Genomic DNA, 22,278 nt, shown 5'->3' with positions numbered 1-22,278 from the left:
TAAGAAGAACATTAGTATATGTAAAATATTTTCACTGCTTTTAACAAGCTGAATAAATCGAGGATTTATTCCGATTGATACTAGAATTTTTGTATATTAATGTATACGTATAGCTGACAGTAGTACACTTTTCACTCTTGATAGTCATTTAATTATTAAATTGTATTATAAAATACCTATATTTCAGAAGTTTTATCGCATCAGTGACGTGAAGAAAGCCTCCAGTATAACATGATTTTTTTTTTTGAAATGTCACGCATAAAATTAAGGGAACTTAGAAAAATGAGAAACCAAAATGATTTCCAAAACTTCTGCTCTACAGTATCACCATAGTGAGTAGATTGCTTCATAGTCAGGCGCCTCCGTGGGCAGGAGCAGCAGTGTGTAGCACAGGCTTCTTGATTAGACCGGGGTTCGAGCCAGTGACCACCAAATACGGAGGATGCGAAAAGGTCAGGGAATGACCACCGCATATCCCCGGAGCAATATGGCCTTAGTTGCTAATGCTCCTAAAAACCAAATAACAAACAAACAACAGAAGCTTCATAGTTTTCTTCACAGGCTGTTGCCGTCATCTGTATGGTGCAACCAGGGAATATTCATTTTACCAGATGACTGTTTTTCACTGGTAAGGAGCCTGTTACAGAAAGACAACAGTGATATATAGCAGAACTTCTGTTACTGTAGTCTAGACTGGACAGTGTCTGGGCCATTGTTTATGGGGACATTGGCCACCATAATTTACAGTTCTTTTGAGTTCAAAGTAATTTCAAGACCCATGAGCAGCCCCTTACACGCACTGGCAAAAAAATTGGACACCTTTTGAATTTGGTGTAAACAGATAATAAAACGTACGATATGCAAATATAAGCTGTCATACGGTACACCCATAAGTTCCTTGGTGTCAGATAAACGCTGTACGCTTTCCTGCAGTTTCTTAGTCAGTCTGGTCATGGGAAAGATAGGTGATCTTTCCGATTTCCAGAAAGGTGTTATTATTGGAGCACGTTTAGCAGGAACCACAATTGAAAAAACAGGAAATCACTGCTGTGTTGAAAGCAACCATGTCAAAAGTGTACAATGAGTGGAAGACGAGAGGAGAATATAGCACTAAAAGGAAGAAATGGGTACCTTGGAGAACCGGCAGAAAGTCGGCACTCCAAGAACGAGACTGCAGAAATTTAAAGCGAATTGTGCGTCAGAATCGAAGATCCGGTGTGAAATAAATAACTAAAAGGCTCAATTTAGGCCAAGAAAGTTCCATCTCAAACCGAACTATATAGCTGGAGTTGAATCTGGATTTGGTAATCGTGTGCCTATATTTTCTGTAAAGAAAAGAAAGCTTCGACTGGAGTTGTGCCGCTGAGGGCTGGACTCTGGAACAATAATAAAAAAATCATGTGGCCTGACGAGTCTCGATTTATACTTTTGTTACACCAGTAGTAGGGTGAAAGTGTGGCGCGAACCTCATGAAGCCGTGCACCAGTATTCAATCGGCTGAAGGTGGTGGTATCATGGTATGGAGTATTGTTCTGTTGTTATGGACTCAGTCCGTTCATACAGATTTTTCTGTCGTATCGGACCAGCTTCGCCCTGCAATACTTCTTTTACCTGGATTACGACGGATGCTTTCAAGATGACAAAGAAATAATTCATCGAGCAAAAATTGTATCTGAATGGTTCTAAGAACATTCCCAAGATTTCTAACATCTGCTCTGGTCGCCTAATTTTCCAAATCTGAATTCAATATGTTGGAAAGGGCATTTCGGCTTCTTAGTTCTGTACTGACCACAATACAGCAGCTAGCAAATATATTAATAAAAATGGAGGAATGGTCAATCTGGAGCTAGATTTCCCCAAACATATAGTGAAATCCATGCCACGACGTGTATAAGGTATCCCTACTAGATACTCAGTTTCGAATTTTTTGTCCAGTGGGTATATGTCTTTGGATACGGCATAGTAGTTTTCGGATACACTTGTGTTTATAAGCGCCTCGTGTTGTGTTTGCTCAGTGATCGGATAACGTCAAAAACAACGATGAAAGATACACTATAAATATGACAGAAAATTCAATTTAAACATACCTGCTAGTAGCATTCATATTTGTTGATGCAATGCTGCGATTAGTTGTACCCAAGTCTAATTTGGCTTCTACATCTTTATAACTGGTAACAAGAGTAGATGAAAGACCTTCGGCTAAAAGATGCACAATATGAAAATTTCAATAGATAAAACGAATATATCTTAAAATGCAGAAGTAACAGAAAAAAATTTTTAAAAAAATTATACACCGGCACTATCACTATCATCAACCAGCGGTGATATGGCAAGATGCTAAATGTTATTAAAATTATCTATTTAACAATTTTTCGCACCTAAAGGTCTGATAATCAATTTCACTTAATTTCATAACATTTTCCTATTTGAGAAAAGCTTCTATTCCAACATTATTTGGCATCCCACGTCATTCAATTAAATCGGGTCTGGCAAGACTGGCTTTCGACGATCGGAAGCCTGATGAGTTTTTCACAAGATGACTTTTAGCGAGAGGCCAAAACTGTTTATTAAAAATATATTGTTAAAATTATAGGTGAAAACTTGACTGTTTACATTGTGCGCCTTCAAAATTGGCAAGAGAATTGATTGTATTGGCAATGTTCTATACGTGGGTGTGAAATTTATGCAAATTGTCCAAACGTGAATTAGATATTTATTGGAAAATTCAGCTTCGACGATGATTGGAAACACCAAAAGAACTTTTTTCACCCTTTTCCATTTATGAGAGGTATTCTACTTGGATTTAATGTAACCAGAAATCTCCTATGTCGCAAATATCGCATCTGCAGGTCTCTCTCCGAATTTAGTCTCGTTTTGCAACTTGTACCTAGTATTATTTTTCCGCTAAACAAAATCTAAACCCATGCAAATCCTACTTCCACCATATAGATTTCTGTCCAAAACAGAGAGGGATTAGTTTAAGCAGTCTTTTGCTGCAGTGTTTATATGGGAATTACTTCAGCTTGAAATTATTTCCAGTTATCAGAGCACATATGAACACTAGTCGCTGTCTAGTCAATTTTCATTTCTAAATTTATCAATAAGGTTTAAGTCTTCACCAATCCTCTCTTCCACATATTAAGTCTCATTGTTGAAGTTTTTTGTTTTAATTCCCAGCCCATATCAGAGTGATAGAGGTTGAACAACTTTTTCGTGTTTGAGATTGCTGTTAAAAATAGCAAAGTGTATAAGAGACAGAAAGAAAAGAGAGAAACGAAAGCTGTAAATACGAAACGGCGTGGCTAGAATGTTCTTAAAATGGCTTTAAATTTGAAATGATAAATTTTTAAGCTGAAACAAGTAATCAGTTATTTGTTTTTGTCCCTTTAAAAGTTCCCCTTGTGCTCTACATGAAAACCATCCTCTTCTGCAAACTCTGGAACCTAGTTTATCGATTTTAATGTCCTCAATGTTCGCTACTAGACTTCCTTCAAATATCAAAAATGTGTCCCTTTCAGCTTAGTTTTTTTTTTATTTGGGAATATAAAAGTCAGATGTAGCCGATTCGGGAGGATGTCCCATCCGAAGAATCTTCTTTTTTGCACTATCACGCTCAGGTCACCATTTCGAGAACTGATGGTTAAAAATTGACGAATTCCCTCTTTAGCTATTCCTAATCGTTCTGCTATCCTTGTGATAGCCAGCCTTTGATCAGTATGGACAAATTCCCGTACTTTTTCAACAGTTTCATTCACATCAACAGCAGCTGATTTGAACGGTGATAAGAAGTTGGCTTCGACAGTCGCAGGCTCTAAAAACGTGCCCCATTCTTGATCGCTCACGTTTCCTTTCGCGGTAGATGCTGTTGTATGACTGAAAGGAGATGAAGCAGTAGATACCCCTCCTTACATTTTCAAATAGCGCTTGGAAAGGCCATGAGAATACCAGTACAGGGATGGAGACGTTACTGAAGTTATTAAGAATTGTGCAGATTTTGTTGCTAGTAAGCTTGATGCCTTCCTCTTCTTTCTGAGAGTTTCAAATATGCCACGATTGAGAGAAATTGTGGAGATAAACCCAAATTAACAAATTCTGAAATTAATTTCAGATTGTTTTGACTGCTCTTCACATTAAGTAATCATATCCGTACATTTTTAAACAGCTAATACGTGCATTATATTTATAAAACGCGATAAGCATATACCTACAATCTTTTAACGAAATGTCTTAATACTTGCCGAAAAATCCTTTCGTAGGATGTTCCCGTACTTTCAATCCTTTCTTCTTACTTGGATTTACATTTAATAGATCTCTCACAATTTCGTTGTATATTTCCAGCATACTGAGTCGAACCTATTAAAATATCGAGAACAAAACAAGCTTCCTTTTGTTTTTCTCATATTATGTAATATTTTAATATTTCATGCATAGATAAAATTGATTGGTAGATGGCAGCAGCTGTACAAACTGATTTTTTAAATATTTTCTGAATTTATTATTTTAATATTGTGACCAAATAGAGACAGTGCACTAATAGATTTTAAAATTAAAATTCTTGTATGGATTATATCACTGTTTATCAAAAAATAGTGAATTCACAAATATCTATTTTTAAAAAAATAGAGAACAATTTAAAAAATAATTATATTACTATTTTTCAAAAAAATAATCTTCGGTTAGACAGCTATGTGCATTTTCTAGAAGCAAAAACAGTTTTTAAAAATGCAAATATTATTTGCCCTTCATGGAAAGAGTCAAATGCTTGCAATAGAAATTTAGAGAATTTCTGCAATGGTTATTTCGAGTTCGTATAAATATTTAACATATCTAAGTTGGAGCTAGAATTGATTTTTAGCGAGTCGAAGTCTGGTTGTTTTATTTCATGGAAAGAAAGGAACTGGAGAAAAGTGAAAAATTTAAGCACTTCAACCTACATAGAGTAAAATCTGTCTTAAATTTCTTAAGGAATTACAGATAATTCTATGTATTATGAAATATTTGAGAATTATTTGTAATTCCTTAAAAAATTAAAGACAGATTTCACGACGGTGGAAGTACTTAAATATTCGCTTTTCTCCATTTCGAGTTTATTAAATCGTGGTAATAAAAAATCAAGTGGGAAGAAAGGAACTACCCTCTCCCGGGCGGGGATAGTTCCCTTGAAATTTCTTGAAAATCCAGCACGCCTAAAAAGGCGCGTTGAATCCTCAAGAAATTCTTGTGTATGGGTTCATGTCCTGTGTGTCCTAAGGTCGATTTATGGTTCGTGAGGGGGAAACCGGAGTACCCGGAGAAAACCTCACTCCACGGCCTGAGACCGACTAACTCAGCACGGAGTAGAGCGGAGGCAGGAAATAAATTCCTAAATGCCTTTGGCTGGATTCGAACCCAGCTACTTCCACTCCGTGAACAAGCACGCTACAACTGTGCTACCGTGGACCGCACGTGCAGGCGGTAATAGTCTGGTTATGTATCAGACGTGACGACATTCCATGTACTGAAATGGCTTGTATCTATCACACATGTGTAACACCATCATTCAGTAATGTTTTAATTTTTTTTTCATACTGTTGTAAAATAAAACAGTTATATTTTACTTTTGGGGCACGCCTGGTCCTTAGAGTGAAGAGGCAAAAGTGAACTCAACGTTGCGTTTTCGCTATTTTAAAATAATGAGATAATGCTGAGTTTTATATCGAATGCGCTTAGACTTATTAATAAGAATGTATTCGATTAATAAGTCTACAAATGATTTATATTTGAAGAAACTAATAAGAGTATTCATATCGGCGCTGATATTTTAGAACGGGGGATTGTTATAATTTATTTGATCATTAAACGATTTCTTAGATAGAAAAATGGAAAGATATATTTATTGCCATCACATTTTTGGATTTTGCCTAAACGTAAACTTACGTAGGGTATGCTTTTTTACAAAAATAGGTTGCTTTAAATACCCGAGTTTTTGGCTATTCATTAATCAGTCTTGGAAAATATTACGCCTTTTAAGTTTTTTCTTTAATGATTCATACGCAGTATGTTTAGTCGTTCCATCGTGTTGACATCATAACCAGTCAGTAGAATTCACTTCCTACAGCTCGGAAATGGGGGTTTTCACCATGACAACGATCAAGTCACGCGATGATACTGCACAACCGCGTCATGGCATAGTTTCATGAATCATTTTAGGGGATGGACGTTTGTGAACTAGCAGGCCACAAAACCTTGTTTACTGATGAATTTAGGTTTGATATAAGCCAATGCAAGCTGCTTATATGAATATTGTGTCTCACTGATGAAAAATCGGTTTGTGATTAGTGTCCAGACGATGTTTTGGTACTCAATGGTCTGTTCAGTACAACCAAACCGATGAGTTCTAGTTGGGGGGAGATAAATATTTCCTTATTAAGCATTTATTGGTATACTCGAGGTATCTTTTAGAAATGATACACACTACTAATACTAGTCTACTTAAAAGCTATGTAGAATTTACAGCAACATCACAGGAAAGAGAGAGAAATTAAGAAAAATAAGACTTACTTCAAACTCTGTTAGATCACCTTCTTGTTTCGATTCTCGGATCTCCTGGAATAATTCCTCACAGAACCTTGGCACTATGCCTAAATATTGGAATAGAAATATATGTATTAGTAGTGAAAGGTAGTCTGAGTGAATTGACGGAAATTAAGTTTCTGCCAATAGCTTAAATTTCAAATGAGTTTTCTTATTTAATAAAATTATAAGGTTCGTGATGACCAAAATCTAATAGCATGGTTGATATATGACGAGATTTTACTTTTTGAAGAAAACAAAAAAAATTGAGGAAACGATCATTCTGTTTCTAAAAAATTGTAATAATAAATCGCTTTTATTTCACAGAGGAACATTTGAAATTTAAGCTCTAATATACGAATATGTCTGGGTATTTTGTATTTGCAGAAGCGCGTGTTTTTGAGATGATTTAAATATTTCGCGCGATATAAAATGTTGGAAACCTTGTCCAAAGACATATTTCACGAGTAGTACATCACAAGTGTCCATCCCTAAGCTAGCTAGTGCTGAGAATGTATATCCTCTTTAGAATTGGTCATTTACACGTCCAAACCTATTCCTATATCTCAGTCTGTTATGTAAGTTATTGTATAATTTGTCCCTTTGTTGAAACGTTGGACTGGGATCTTTCTCCACCCTTGTAAGTTTCAAATAAGATACTAATATTTATCCCACTGATCTCCAAAATCAGTGAAAGGAAAGAAGTGATCTGAAACGTTTTATAGGATTTCGAAACTGGCAGGTATTCTGGTATCATTGATGGGTGTAAAGTTGCCAAGACAGAGACGTGTTCCTAGTGAAAGAAACGTTCCAAAAAAAAGTGTTTTATGAAGTTTTAAGTGAAAAGTATATATGAGAAAAGTTTTTAATGATGTGGGAGGTGTGAAATTTGTAATATGGTTAGTGATTATTTAGAAAAACAATGTGAGAAGGGAAATATATAACTCTTTAAAGTGAAAAGAAAATACAGATGGCTGTTGAGCACTATTAATAGTAGACTGTCAAGGATTTCACATAGATGAGTAATATTCTATTCTATTCTCATACCAAATGCTACTGGTGGTTAGGTTAAGCATTGAAGCAGGGAGTCTTGAACACCTTATCCACATCAGCAGGTTATCTTTAAGTGGATGGAATAGTTTCGTTCCGTTTATTATTATTAATAATTTGAAATCGGTTACATCCCCAGTTTCCATAGAAACAAGAATTTATAAAGGGAAAAATAAAACTGAGTGGCACACTGAAATCCCTCCCCTAATGATAAATGTGTTATACCAACCTGATAGCGAGAGTTAGCCTTGGATGAAGAGTTTGTAAATGCAAATGTTAAACCCAACAGTTGAAACTGCAGATAAAATTTGCCTTAGGATCAATGAAGGAAAAAAAGTTTCAATTACCAAGAAAACAGCAGCATAATAATGTGAAAACACATGCTCAAACCAATCTAAAAGTTTTAGAAAAAATATTGTTACGATGTCTGGTATTTTATGGAGTGGAGGTGGACATTGAGAATGGAAGATATCAGAAAATTGGAAAGTTTTGAAATGTGGTTTTCAAGGAGGATGAAAAAAATAAGATGGGTCAGTAAAGTAAGAAATGGGGATAGGGAGAAGTGGTTGTTGAGTGTATGTGAGGGCTTGCCCTTGGCAGAACACCGATGATGATGGCATTCTAAAAACTGTAAAGGGCAACAGACTGGGCAGTGAGAAAGGTGCCAAACCATTTAAATCCCATCGAAAGCAGAAGGCTGAATGAATGAAGTGGCCACATAACCTACATTTCGGAAATTGGAGCTGAAGAGGACGTATGATCTATAACTAGGGCGGCCAACAAGTCGATCACGTCATGACGAGTTTTAAATATGTATAAAAAAACAGCTTAGTCAAAATCTAAATATTATTATGCGCCTCACTGCATACGCTTATTACAAACCCGTTGAATCACGTGACTACTCTTGTCGCCAGGATTGTCTAGTGAAAATTCATTCAGTTACGTTGTGGAGAGCATAGTGTATGTGTCGAATTCTTATTTAGCTTACTTGATAGTAATAACTGGACAGTACTTATACGTTAATTTAATACGCTTTGATTTAAAATGCATATTACGAAAAAAGAGTAAAACTTATCATTTTCATCAAGAGTTGGAACTAGAATAAATTTTTGTAATGATAAAAGAAAAATGTCGTTGTTTGATTTGCAATGCTTCTGTGGTTTTAGTTCTCTTCAAGATCTGCAAGTATCTCGAAATACTGTGATGCGACGCATCGAAAAAATGAATAAAAATGTGAGCGAACAATTGCATGCTCATATTGCTAATTGTGTATCATTTTTCTTTACAACTGGATGAATCTACAGACGTCAGTGATACAGCTCAATTGCTCGTTTTTATTCGTATGGTTTTCGATGATTTTGCCACTAGAGAAGAACTGCTGCGTATGGTTTCGTTAAAAGAAAGAACTAGAGGTCTTGATATATTTAACGCATTCAAAAATTTTATTGAAAAAATTAAATTACCACTATTTAAGCTCGTATCAATAACAATAGGTGGATCTAAAGCAATCAAGGGGCTTAACGGATTCATCGCATTGTGCCAAAAGGATGACGAATTCTCAGATTTTTTTGAATTACCACTGTATCATCCACCAGCAAGTGATTAAATTCTAAAAGTGTTATGGACATAGCTTTCAAAATCGTGAATTCCATCAGAGGACAATCTCCTCAAAGGAGACTTTTCAAAATGCAACTCAATGAAAATGAACCAGATGTGACATTACACACAGATGTGAGGTGATTGAGTCGGAGTAAGTTTCTACAGAGATTTCAAAATTTGCTGAATGAAATTAAAAAAAAAAATTCTGAGTTACCCAGAGAGAGAGAGAGAGAGAGAGAGAGAGAGAGAGAAGTAGAAGGAAATCACCAAGAAAGAGACGAATGATGATATCCAGCTCAGGACCCTGGGTGTGCCAAGCCCATACTCATCAGATGTGACATCCTGCTTTTGAATTTAATAGTGAGAAATATGTTTTTGAAATTGAGAAAGTTGCGGATGATTTTTAAACCAGATTCAGTGATTTTAAAACAATTGAAGACATTGTTCAATATATTTCTTATCCATTTCATGTGGACTTAGATACGAAAGAATTTGCAGAAAAAATCGCTGAGATTTAGTCGCTAATTTTAAATCAATGGCTTAAAAGATTTATACTACATTTCAAAAATGAAAGCGAAAAATAAACATGAAATTTATATACGTTACGAGCTAAGGGATATAATAACAGAAGCTTCAGAAACCAAGTATAAAGCAAATTACTGAAATATATTTCGAGGAGTGGAAAACTAGTTTCTTGAAAAAAAAAAAGAAAAGATCAATGCCAATGGAGTGTTAGAAATTGAGTTAACGAATGAAAAATTGGTATCAGAATGCAAATTCACCCGAAAAACTGGTTAAAGTCAATCTCAATAATAGGAAAAAATGAGTTTTAAACATTCATCTTCCCGTTATGCTGTAGAGCAAGATGAAAAAGAATGCCATTATTATTATTAGTTTTTCTAATGAAACAGAACTCTAGGATTTTCGATTATTAAAGATATTGAATCTATTGCTCAGAGTTTAGGTTAATACCACATGAATATATTGGAAATGTTCTCTTTTAACATTTGAGCTCTGCCACAAAAGGAAGTGATACTAATGGAAATCAAATGGTTTTCTTGATGGTGTTTTATGCTATGCACAGTCTGTTATCAGTGCAGCATAGAGAACACTTGTAAGGAAACTGAACTTACCTTTATTGACGCCGTAACCAACGATTGACCAAGATTTCCCTGAACTGGTTTGTCCATAAGCGAACAACGTCGAGTTATATCCTTCCCATGCATTGTTCAGTATACTTCTTCCTAGTTCGTTGTAGACCTTTTCCTGTGAATGGAAATATATGGTTCTGAAAATTTTAACATCTTTTTGGCTTACAGCTAGAGCAAATTCATTTTTGTTGGTATATAGATTACGTTCTGGTGATTAATTTAAAGCTTCAAAAAAAATTAAAAGGAAATCATAATAGATATTTAAATTGTGTAGTCGTAGCTTCAGCATCATGGACTCGAATCCAGCCTTTGACAAGAGGAAACTTTATGGACCTTTTTTCATACCATCTCAAAGTTTGTTTCTGGCAGAGGGTGTCCGATCCCCTCCCCCCAACCCCCCCCCACAAACTAGCCATAAATACAGACACTTGAATAAATTGTATTCTGTAGACGAAAAAGAGATTCTGTAAAGCAATGCATCCGTGATCTGCCATTTGCTTATCTGTAGAGAATTTAAGAGCATTAGTCACCCAAGCGGGCGTATATGATGTCCACAAGTTCATCACGTGGGTTTCTAGACCTATACTTCGTAGAGAATGTTAGTTTCTGTAGTAGTGTCGCACTGTCGATATTCAGTTACATGAGGTCCAGATTTTGATTGTCTTGTAGATGGGCTCTGTAGAGGATAGATACCTAATGGTACAAAAACGTTATCTAGTTCTGCTTTTGCCTCTGCCTTTCGTTGGAGGGGTATGTTAAAATCCACTGTGATGACAGTAGGAAGAGTTTGAATTGGGTGCAAGACAAACCACGCTTAAAATTCTGTCTTCGAATCTTTTTCATAATTTGGAGAAAGATAAATTAAAGGTACTGAAATGGTTGTTGCAACATATGATGCCTACGCCTTAAGTTGAGAAAGTCGCTTCTAGTATTTGTGATATGTAGACTTGAGAGTAGAGTAACCACAACCATACTTCTTCGTTTGTAGTAGTAGTGGTGGCATGTGATGCAAGAAAGCAAGTGTTATGAGCTTATGTAGCAACAGCCACAAAAAAAAAAAAAAAAAAATTACAAAACAATTCCCTCTAAATGTTTATCCAGTTTCTCCTTAAATTTATTTAACCTATCAACTTCCACAAAGACAGATGGAAGTTTGTTCCAGCAATTAACCACCCGCTGGTTAAAGGAAAATTTCCACACATCTATTCTACATCTGTATTTCCTTAATTTGAATTTATGTCCCCTTAGGCTCGTAATCTGAACAAGTGGAAGAATCCCATCAGAATTCAGCGTTCTCAACCCATTGAAGGCCTTATACACTCAATCAGATCACTTCGCAGGTGCCTAGTCTCCAGCCGCTGAAATTTGCAGAACTTAAGCCTCTCTTGGTAAGAGGATCCTTTCATTCCCCTCACCAATCTTGTTGTCCTCTGTACACGCTCAAGCAAATCTACATCCTTCCTAAAATGAGGCCTCCAGACCTGTACGCAGTATTCAAGGCGTGGCCTGACCATTGCCTTATACGGAAAGACAATCACCTCCTATTCCCTGCTAGAAAAATTCCAATATATATCATTGACAAAACCCCATGACCTGCCCTGGCTGCCTGTCTGCATTGCTCAGAAAACTTCATATCTGACTGCACAATTACTCCCCGGTCTTTTTCATTTTCTACCACTTGGTACGTTTCTCTGGGGTTACTTCTACCCATATGCAGTATTTGTATTTGTCAATGTTAAACATCAGCTGCCACTTCTCAGGCTATCTGCCCAAATTTTCTAGATCCTGTTGCAGTAGCACACTGCCATTACTGTCATTAACAACCCTGCCAGCTATTGTATCATCTGCAAACTTCGACACGAAGCCTGATATACCTTCATCAATATCATTGATAAATATACAAAACAGCAGGGGGCCCAACACCGAACCCTGTGGGACTCCACTTATAACATTAGTCCACGAAGAGCAGCACCCATTGATTACCACCCTCTGTCTTCTCGCACTCAACCATCCTTTTATCCATTGTAGCAACTTACCCTTAATACGATTCTGTTTCAATTTGTACAATAGTCTTCCATGCGCAACAGTGTCAAAAACTTTCCTGAAATCCAAATATATGATATCAAAATTATTATTTTTTGCATCCAGTTCCTTTGTAACCACATCATAATAACCAATCAAATTTGTCAGACAATACTTTCCCTTAACAAACCCATGCTGTGTCTGAATTATTGCTGCAGACTTGTCTAGATGATCCTGCAATGCATCTTTAACCAGTGACTCCATTATTTTACCCGGAACAGAAGTTAAACTAACTGGTCTGTAATTACTCGTGTCACCCTTCGATCCCCCTTTGTGAATTGGGGATACATTTGCACATCTCCAGTCCTTGGGGACCTCCCCTGAGTCCAAGGATGCTCTCATAATTATGGCTAAGGGTTTGCTTAGTTGCTTTTCCGCCTCCTTTAATATAACTGGATAGATCCCATCCACCCCAGGTGCCTTTCTTATGTTTAACTTCAACAATCTATCCTCCACTTTGTTCTCAGTTATTACAAAATCATTAAGCACCCTGCTACAATTTGATAACCTTCTGGCATTTTCAAACCTTAATAACTGCTCATGTGTGAATTTAGATGCAAAATACTCATTCAGTTTGTTTGCTATCTGAGCAGGATCATCAACAGTTGAACCATCGATGTCAAGTGGACCAATCAGATTCATCCCCTTCCTTTTAGAGTTTGTATAAGTAAAGAAATCCTTGCTGTTTTTCTTAGCATCCTTTGCCAAAGATTTCTCGTAATCTGCCTTCCCCTGCCTAACCTCCTTTGTGACTTGATTACAGACTAGCTTATATCTGCCATAGGCTTCGTGTCGCCTGATAATTTATATGCATCCCATGCATTTTTCTTCTCTGCCTCGAGTCTCTGTGAATACGGAAAAGAAGTAGTTTCCATTTAGAGAGTTGGTTTGTCATTAGTTAGGCAAGATAACGAACATGAAGCCTTCAATAATAAGATTCTGCAGCAATACCCTTAATGCCGATGTTTCGAACGTTCTGCATGAAAAGGGCCAGAGGTTCTGTTAATCCCTTCGTTAGCATGCTATGCTTTATGGTTTGAACTTGTTTGGGCATGGTCTACGAAAATAAAGAAATAGGGAAATCATCAATAATATAAATTAACTACTTATGTATATTATATTAGAGTCTTTATGATATTTCTGGTATCATATCAATCAATTTGGCATATGCTTACTGTACGGAAAGGTCAAAATTCAAATCCTGTGGCTGAGTGGAGTAACTTTTTTCGAGTCTTTTTTAAAGTTATTGAGTGATTCGATCTCAGGCGAAGAGGACACTATTTTTTATGGCAACTCCAGGTTTTGTTTCACAAAATAGACAAATCGATCTTAAGAGAACACGCAGTTCGCAGATCTTAAACTCATAGCAGAGAAGATAAGGGTTTGTTGTGCTACTGTATCCTTGAATTTATGTAGCGCATGTCATGTTCACCAATGTATGATATTAACTTGTAATCAAAGATGAAGGCATGTGAAGTCAGTCAGTAGTCCAGTCGCTTACTGTCATATTTCTCAGATGAAACTTCAGGATGGCTATCAGAAAATATTTAAGGACAAAAATCATTTTCTACTGGGTTGAACAATAGTTGTATTTTATTTTATACTGTAATTATTAAATAATAATAACGAGTTAAATATGAAATACCTGATCGCAGTACTTTACTCCATTGGGATGGTTTGGATCCGGTGCGCAGTAGCCATTTTCTAACTCTTTGAATCCATCATGGGACCAGTAACTGTAATCGTAGGTGAACTTTTTGGGATTTTCACGTGGAATATCAGGGTTGCTCAGGAAGGTAGTACGTCCACTCATTCCAACAACATTTTTTGCCTTTCTCTCTTTCTCCCTCTTGGTGTGTAAATCGTTAAGGAAATATGCACATCTCACAGACAACTAAGCTACTGTATTGCACTTACGATTCAAATAACTATCTTTTTCAAACTTAAAACATCAGCTACTACCGATCTACATGTAGAAAGTTCATCTATCAACATTGAACAATAAAATTTCACCAGTTAATGGGGAGGGGGATTGCCTCAGATTTGAAATGTGGTTGTCATTGTTTATTTACAGTTTTATTTTATAAAGTGGTAGGTTCTACAATTTTTTAGTGAATACATAGATTATTTCTTGACAACGTCTAACCAAAATAAAATTAATAGTTTGATTATTATTATTTAATTACTTATGGAGGATCGCACAAAATTCATTTATCATTTTAAATGGTAACGGTTATCGCAAAGTGTGGGAATCCCTGAATTGATGCAGTCCAATAGTCATTAGAATCATGATATGGACAGCCATCGGCTACAATAGTCGAAAGAGATGAAGAGTATAATATAGTTAAAAGCTGGAGTCCGCTTTCATTTTTCATAGTCCTCTCTTCATTTTTATCTCTCTGAAATTATTACGTTTATCGAGGAAGAGGAGAACCTATTTAAAAACATTACCTACATTTTCGTCTTTGTGTTTCAGGTTCTTTCTTTCCTGCTCCATCAGCCATTTGCTGATGGACCAGGTTTCATTATGCTTGAACTTAATATTTCATATATTGAGCTATTTTCACGTATAATAATACACATTTTACCATGGCCAACGTGGTAAAGCGTTCAGTCTTCCCAAGAGGTCACTTACACTAGCTCTACCCTTCCATTTCTTTTTCGTGTATAGTTAGGTCCACACGTGGTTTTTGGTGTTGATATGCTAAGCCAACTAAACAGCTTTTGATTTTATCTCATTCGTTCTCTGTCGGGTCAACGCAAATCAATGTGCACCATGTATGCGTTTTACAATTTATATACAAATTTATAAAATCTTATACTAGTACCTAAAGGTTAGGTCCTGTTAATATATATTGACGACGTCATGCTGTATATTGATTATCACAGACGCAGAGAACCTCTTATTGCTATTTTTCCTTTCAGTCTGAGTAGTTGACTCCTGAAAATGCCAGCCATATTGTAGGTATGCAACGTTACGAACTTTGTATATGTATTCTTTAATACCTAACATAACTTTACCTTGGTATGTCTATCAGTTATTCACTTTTCTTTGCCAATGCTAATATACACTGAATGATCACTGAGGGCTAAAGGAGGACCTACGAAGCAGGTCCTCCTTTAGCCCTCAGTGATCATTCTATAGTTGCTGTAGTGTGGGCTAAAGATCATTCTATAGTTGCTGTAGTGAGGGCTAAAGGAGGACCTACTTCGTAGGTCCTCCTTTAGCCCTCACTACAGCAACTATAGAATGAGGGCTAAAGGAGGACCTACTTCGTAGGTCCTCCTTTAGCCCTCACTACAGCAACTATCCGACGTGGCATTGATTCAACAAGATATCCGAAGCGTTCCGGAGGCATGGTCAACCAAGCTTTGTATAATGCGGTCAGCAATGCAGGTATGGAGGTGATTGGTGTATCCAGACGCCTGATATGCCTTTCCATGGTATCCCACAAGTGCTCTATGGCATTGATATCGAGGGAGTTCTGAGGCCAGTCGATATGCTGGAAGTCAGAACTGTGTTCCTCAAACCATTCCTGCACATTAAGTGCCCGATGGCTCGGCGCATTGTCATCTTGGAAGACACCATCGCCATTCGGGAAGAAGTGTAACATGCGGGGTGTACACAGTCAGCAAGCAGTTGACGATAGCGGAGACCAGTGATACGTTGTTCCACATGTACCAGGGGTCCAAGTTCCTGTCAGTGAAACAGGCCCCACACCAATACAACCGTCTCCACCGGCCTGCACTTTTGATACCATGCATGGTGGATAAAGAACCTCACGTTGTTGACGCCAAATACGTACACCACCATCCACAATGTGGAGTAAATAACGTGACTCATCCGACCAGCACACCTTCTTCCAGTCTTCTGACGTCCAACTTGCATGCGCTTTGCACCAGGCAAGTCTTTTAAGCCGATGAACCTTGGTTAGGAGAGGATACCGTAGGGGTCGTCTGCTAGTATAACCCATACGTGAGAGCGTGCGACGCATGGTCATGCCAGATATTGTTCCGGGTTGGCCCATGTTGTATTGGGATGTCAGCTCTTCTGTGCGAGTTGTCGGACCCGGCGCTCACCTCTAACATCAACCTTTCGCTGACCTTTGCAGTTTTGCCGTTGGGTCGTTGTTTGACAATTTTGATGCCAGCCTTGGTACACTTTAACTATGGCGGCCCTTGAACACCACCAGTTCAGCCGTTTGGGAAATCGAGGCACAAGCTCGTCGAGCACCCACAATCTGTCCTTTATCAAAGTCCGTTAAATCCTTCCTTTTGCCCATCACGCTCGGAATTTTCCTACCTACTGAACCACTGACACCTTATCTATGCTATGTAGGTCGACTAATTGCGCACTCTCGTGGTCAATGGGTCGCATTCAGTTTTCATAGAGGTGGTCATAATTCAGTGATCACTAAGTGTATATATCTAACTTAAGATATCGTATGCACAGTTCTAAAAGATGAGGGACGTAGTGGTTTATTCCATCAGGTAGATGGCAGCACAATTTAAAAGCAGAATATAAAATACCACTCGCAATTAATGACGGACAAATGGAAGAGAGTGAAATGAGAAAATGCCTCAGAGCCCTTTACAAGAGGGCCCTTGATAATAGGTTGTCACATACACTTATTAGGCCCTCGTGGGTAGCACAGTTGGTATAATCACCGTCAGCCCCACACAGGGTGGAAAAATACCTGAGTTCGAATCCCGTTAATGACACTTTTTTATGGGTCTTTTTCACAATGTGGCTGAGTTATTCGGTCTCAGGGGAGGACAACATGGCTTTTTTCCAGGAAACACGGATTTTTTTGTCCAGAAAACCGACCACAGAACACATGCAATTTACAGAAATAGTATACACCGCGCAATATGGCATTGAGTTACTAATGCTTGGGGAAAAAAGCCCATAAAAATTCCTCCCATCATCGACAGGATTCGAACTAAGGCATTTTCTATCCGGTGTGGAAGGCGTCCTTATTCAAATGGAGAACTAGCTGAAGCCTTAAGATAAGGGTACAGCTTGTAGTTTTCCCCCCTTCAAAATAACTTGGATTTTTAATGTGGCAACATTAAATATCCAAATCACTGAGGCCTTAGTTGCCTCGGGACCAAAGCAAGACCAGTCCCAATCCTTCCTTCGATACATGTAGGGTATCCATTAATTAAGCAATGAAAATCAGATAAGACCTTTTTTTGTTTTTATCCTTGAACGCTTCAATTTTGACAATGACAATAAATGCGTATCTTCCGCAGTTAGAACAGCATATTTATATTCATTTATGCCAATTCTTCTTACAGTTGTAAATGACAGTGTATGAAAAATTAACCTTTTAAATAATTGTCAAAACCATAATCAGAGATCAAGTTTTTTTCATTAAAATAAAAATAACACTGTTCAATCTGTCACGAAAAGGAAAACTCGTCTTTCTCATCAATTCTACAACACGTATCATTGAAGAAACAAATTACAAATTTCCCCTTTTCTCTGGAGTTTTGTGAATTAATCTGATAATTGCAAATTAGACCAACCAGGCTGGCATTTTCATTAAATAAGTTCACCATTTTACGATCAAAATTAGTTAACTTGGCCTTGCTTTTGGTTCTTGTGTCACGCTTCTGGAACACAAATGTTGGAAAACCACTTATAGATGAGTTTTATCGTATCGAGACGAATGTAAGCTACAAAGAGCTGGGGGAAGACTTTCATTACATAATATTGGTGGAAGAGTTCAATGCTGTTAGGAGGTTTCCAAAAAGTTAAAAATAAATCGCGGCAAATAATTTGTCAATAGCCCCCGATACCTTGAATGGTTTCAACCTTTTCTTTTAAGGAAAGATAGTCAAATTTCATAAAGTATTTTCTACACTTCTGCAACGTCCTAGTTTCGATATTGACCCAAACACGAAGATATTCTAAGAATCAATAATTGACGTACACGGAACCTTGACTCTGTACATTCATCTCTACTATTTTACCTGGTATTACTGGCTGCGCTGCAGGTACTGGACAGAGTCCTTTCCTTAGAGTTATACTAGAAGTATTTATTTATTTTTATCAGTTTTTTGCGGAGTTGGACAGTTGCTTCTGTCCTAACTTGTGCAATAGTAAGAGTTAAGACATCCTAATCACTTTTTAAATTTCGTGGATTTTTCCTAAACGCTCTGTGCTTGTATGTGACTATTATTTCCTTTTCGCACAACTGGGAGGCCGAATTGACGTTGCTAAACAAATTAGTGACTGGAGAATTGTCGTACGGTAACGGCAATCAATGACCGGTTCTAACAGCTGACGCCCAATTCGGGATTGCATCGAAACCAAAGCTTTCACCATGGATATGTTACTAGTAACCCACTATACTTAGAATTAATCCATTGATTTCTCTCCCCTTAAAACTAGGTGTATGTGTTTCTAATGGTTAAAACGTACGTTCCGTACTGATGCTAATTTATATATTTCTTATTCAGTAGGTTGTGCGATACGACCTAATCAATGCGAAAATAAACCAAAATTATGGTGTAGTTATTCCTCTTTTTATAGCAGACGCACATAACAACTACAGTCTTAACTCATAGATTTTTTTAGCAGTGTTTCTTATTAATAGTGACAAATGATGCAATCATTTACTCTGTGCCGAGGGCATATTCTTTCATATCTATCTTGCACCCAACCTTAGTTTATTGTCCCCTATGTGTGTCTTCCGAGAAAGGGCAAAGATTTAGTTTACTTAATCCATTCAGAACCTTAAACGGTCCTCATGTGTAGCAATTGTGCTACACATGAGGCATCACCGGCCTCCCCACATCGGATGGAAAAGACCTGAGTTCAAATCCTCTCAATGACGCGAGGAATTTTTATGGATCTCAAGCGAGGGTAGCATGATTTTCCGTCCAGGAAACAGACAAATCGACCACAGAACATACTCAATTTACAGACATATTTTATACAATGTTGCATCGTGGCGATTCTGCGAACCCAAAATGCAAAATTTATTATTTTATACAGGGCCACACTGGGCATGGTTTACAGCGGGCTATGCAAACGATCGTCGATCTTTATTGACGAAAGACCCTTCACGCAGAGGAGAGGCTGGCCCATGTGAAATTACAGATGACTTTATTAGAAAAATTTTCGAGCCTAAAGGCAAGTAAGGCTCATGGAATTGACTGCATGCAGCCAGTAATTTGGTGGGAGGCATCCAGAAAGTGTTTTGAACCATTGAGGCTAATATTAGGGCATTATTGGACTCGGGAAATATTTCTTTGGATTCGAGAAGTGCCGCCGTATCGGTAATACATAAAAGTGATGTCGGAAACTGCAGACCGGTCAGTTTGACTTCAGTGGTTGAGGGCATGATTAAGAGGGACATTTAGATAGAAATGGCACTCTGAAGGACACACATGATCAACATGATTTTGTTAAGGGAAAATCATGTTCGAAGTGGTAAGATATTTTGACACAGCCACTCATGAGCTGGATGTAGGGAACGATTTCGACAAAATCCAAATTTTTAGCCCTCGTGGGTAGCACAGTTGGTAGAATCGCAGTCCTCCCCACGCCGGGTGGAAAATACCCGAGTTCGATAACTTGAGGAATTTTAATGGGCCTTTTTCACAACATGCCTGAGTTAGTCGGTTTCAAGCGAGGGTAGCATGGTTTTTACTCCCGGAAACTTGGGTTTTTTCATCCAGCAAACAGAAAATCGACCATAGAACACACACAATTTACAGACAGTTTACACGGAGCAATATAGCCTTAGTTGCTGATGCTCCTCAAACTCCACTAGTACGTTTACTACAACATGCAAATGTTTATTTGAATTTTGGCAAAGCATTTCACTCAATTACTCAGGAGAGGTTACTCTATCGGCTGAAACATGTTGGGATTATTGGAAAGAATCTAAGATGGATTAGAGGGCAAAATGCAGAGCGTTGTGATTAACAGATATTTTTCAGATTGGTTTAACGTCAGACGTGGGCCAGAAGGATTGGTTCTTGGACTACTGTTATTTCTGATTTTCATGAATGACATCGGCGAAGGGGTACAGGGAGTGATGAAAAAATTTGGATACGAAACATGCTGTAAAGATTGAGAGAGTCGCTAATGATAACTGCCAAGTAGCGCTCCTTCAGGATGACTTGAACAGGCTTCAAGAATGGTCAGAAAAGTGGCAGAAATATGTAAGGTCTCTTAAATTTGGGCAATAGCCACCCGAAATTAATCTATAAACTTGGTGGAGTTCAATTAAAAACAGCAGAGGAAGAAAGGGATCTGGCAGTTACGAAGTTGTTTGAGCAGTGTAAACAGGCGGCCAAGGAAAGTCCATGGTATTTTATCGATGATTTATCGAACAATATCCTGTAGAGATAGAGAGGTCATAATCCCAGTGTATAAGCAATTGTAAGACCGAATTTGGAATACTGTGTCCAAGTATAGAGCCCTCATCTGAAAAAAGACACTGAGCTTCTTGAAAGGGACTGGCGACAGTACGAGGTAAGACTTCTATTATGTGGGCTACAGAGCTTGGCAACCGGGGACCCGATTGAGGTTAATAAAATGAAGGCAGAATTTTCCCCCAGAACTAGGGGCTATAAATTCAATTTCATAACATACAGGAAATATGAAGCCTTAAATACTTGTTAAGAAAGCTGTAATTATGAAATTACATAACTATTAGAAGTATACCTGTGACTTGTCAGCTATTTCAAGACTTCTCTTAAGTCGACCGTTTCACTGCTATAGCAGTGGAATCTCCAAACGATTCCGAAGAAAAACTTTTCGGGCAAACAAAAACCAGTGAATTATTATGAGCTGTCTAACAAAGTTAGACAGGGAAGTTAAAGTCGTGGACATTCAATACATACGCAGGGGGGGAGAGTAGTTTCTTGAATCAGCCAGGTGATTGCTCTTTAACTTGAGAAAAAGCATAAGAGGGGGCGGTCAAATATCTTTGCCCGAGTTCTCACCAAGGAACAGTAATTGTGCTCTTCCAAAAGCATCAAAATATGACAGTTCAGTAACCGATAGCAGGGAGTGATCATAATGGGTGGTGTTCAAGGATTCGGTGGTAAAAGGAAAAGGTCCGGGCTTTAATTACAGCAGAGCGGCTACGAAGGACAGGTATTTCTTGAACTCTATTCATTGTTGGAGTTATTAATATAGGCTATTTGATGCTAATGCATTTTGGGGCTTGTTCAAGGGATTTATCCAGGAGACCACAAACACATTCGTTCCAGCTGAGAAGTACCACAAAAGAAAGACTCCAAGAAGGAGAAAGCTGAAAGATTTCATTGAACAAAAGAAAGAAAGAAAGAAAGGACAGGTACAGGCTATCGCGTGACACTATTTCATATGATAACTATTGTATCAAGAAGATACATAATAAAGTCGCTAACAGGGAAAGAATTGCGATACCAGAGTATGGAAAATCGCTGGCGAAGAGAGCCAAAAAAGGAGAAAAGTTCTACTCATATATGAATCTGAACAGCAGAGGGCCCTTGCAAGGTCAAAGTGTGTAAAGTTCCAGGAACTTTACACACTGGCTATACCACTATATGATGATATAATCGGCATTATAATATCATAACCGGTGATATACATCCAGTTATACTGAAAAAGGCGATAGTTGGATACATACAACATCCAATCGTTAGTAATGTTAGTGAGATTATCATTAGATTCAAGGATTGTTCCATTGAAATGGAGAAGTGCCATCGGGATTCCAGCAAGAACAAAGGTGATTATCCTATTGCAGAGGTTCTCAACTTTTATATCTTATGCCCCTCTTAATTCATAAATTTTACCCTTCCAGAACAAATCTCACGTGAAATTTAATTGGAGTAT

At 37.7% G+C, this 22,278-nt stretch overlaps 1 protein-coding gene across 1 annotated transcript in view; it reads right to left on the bottom strand.

Annotated features, from left to right (window-relative positions):
- The window catches only part of LOC150075106 (kinesin-like protein KIF28), a 55,378-nt gene extending 41,131 nt beyond the window's left edge, over positions 1-14,247 (bottom strand). Inside the window, exons 1-5 of the mRNA XM_090388368.1 lie at positions 14,080-14,247; positions 10,335-10,467; positions 6,541-6,620; positions 4,239-4,353; positions 2,088-2,199 (exon numbers count right to left, since the gene is read on the bottom strand). Coding sequence (XP_090244494.1) covers positions 2,088-2,199; positions 4,239-4,353; positions 6,541-6,620; positions 10,335-10,467; positions 14,080-14,247 — 608 coding nt within the window. The remainder of the gene's footprint in view (positions 1-2,087; positions 2,200-4,238; positions 4,354-6,540; positions 6,621-10,334; positions 10,468-14,079) is intronic.
- Between the last annotated feature and the right edge of the window lie 8,031 nt (positions 14,248-22,278).

Source organism: Mastigoproctus giganteus, chromosome 14, assembly GCF_048544385.1.
Source record: "Mastigoproctus giganteus isolate SK-2022 chromosome 14, ASM4854438v1, whole genome shotgun sequence".
NCBI lineage: Eukaryota > Metazoa > Arthropoda > Arachnida > Uropygi > Thelyphonidae > Mastigoproctus > Mastigoproctus giganteus.
Note: the sequence above shows the minus strand (reverse complement) of the source record. Positions and strands in the feature narration are given on the sequence as shown.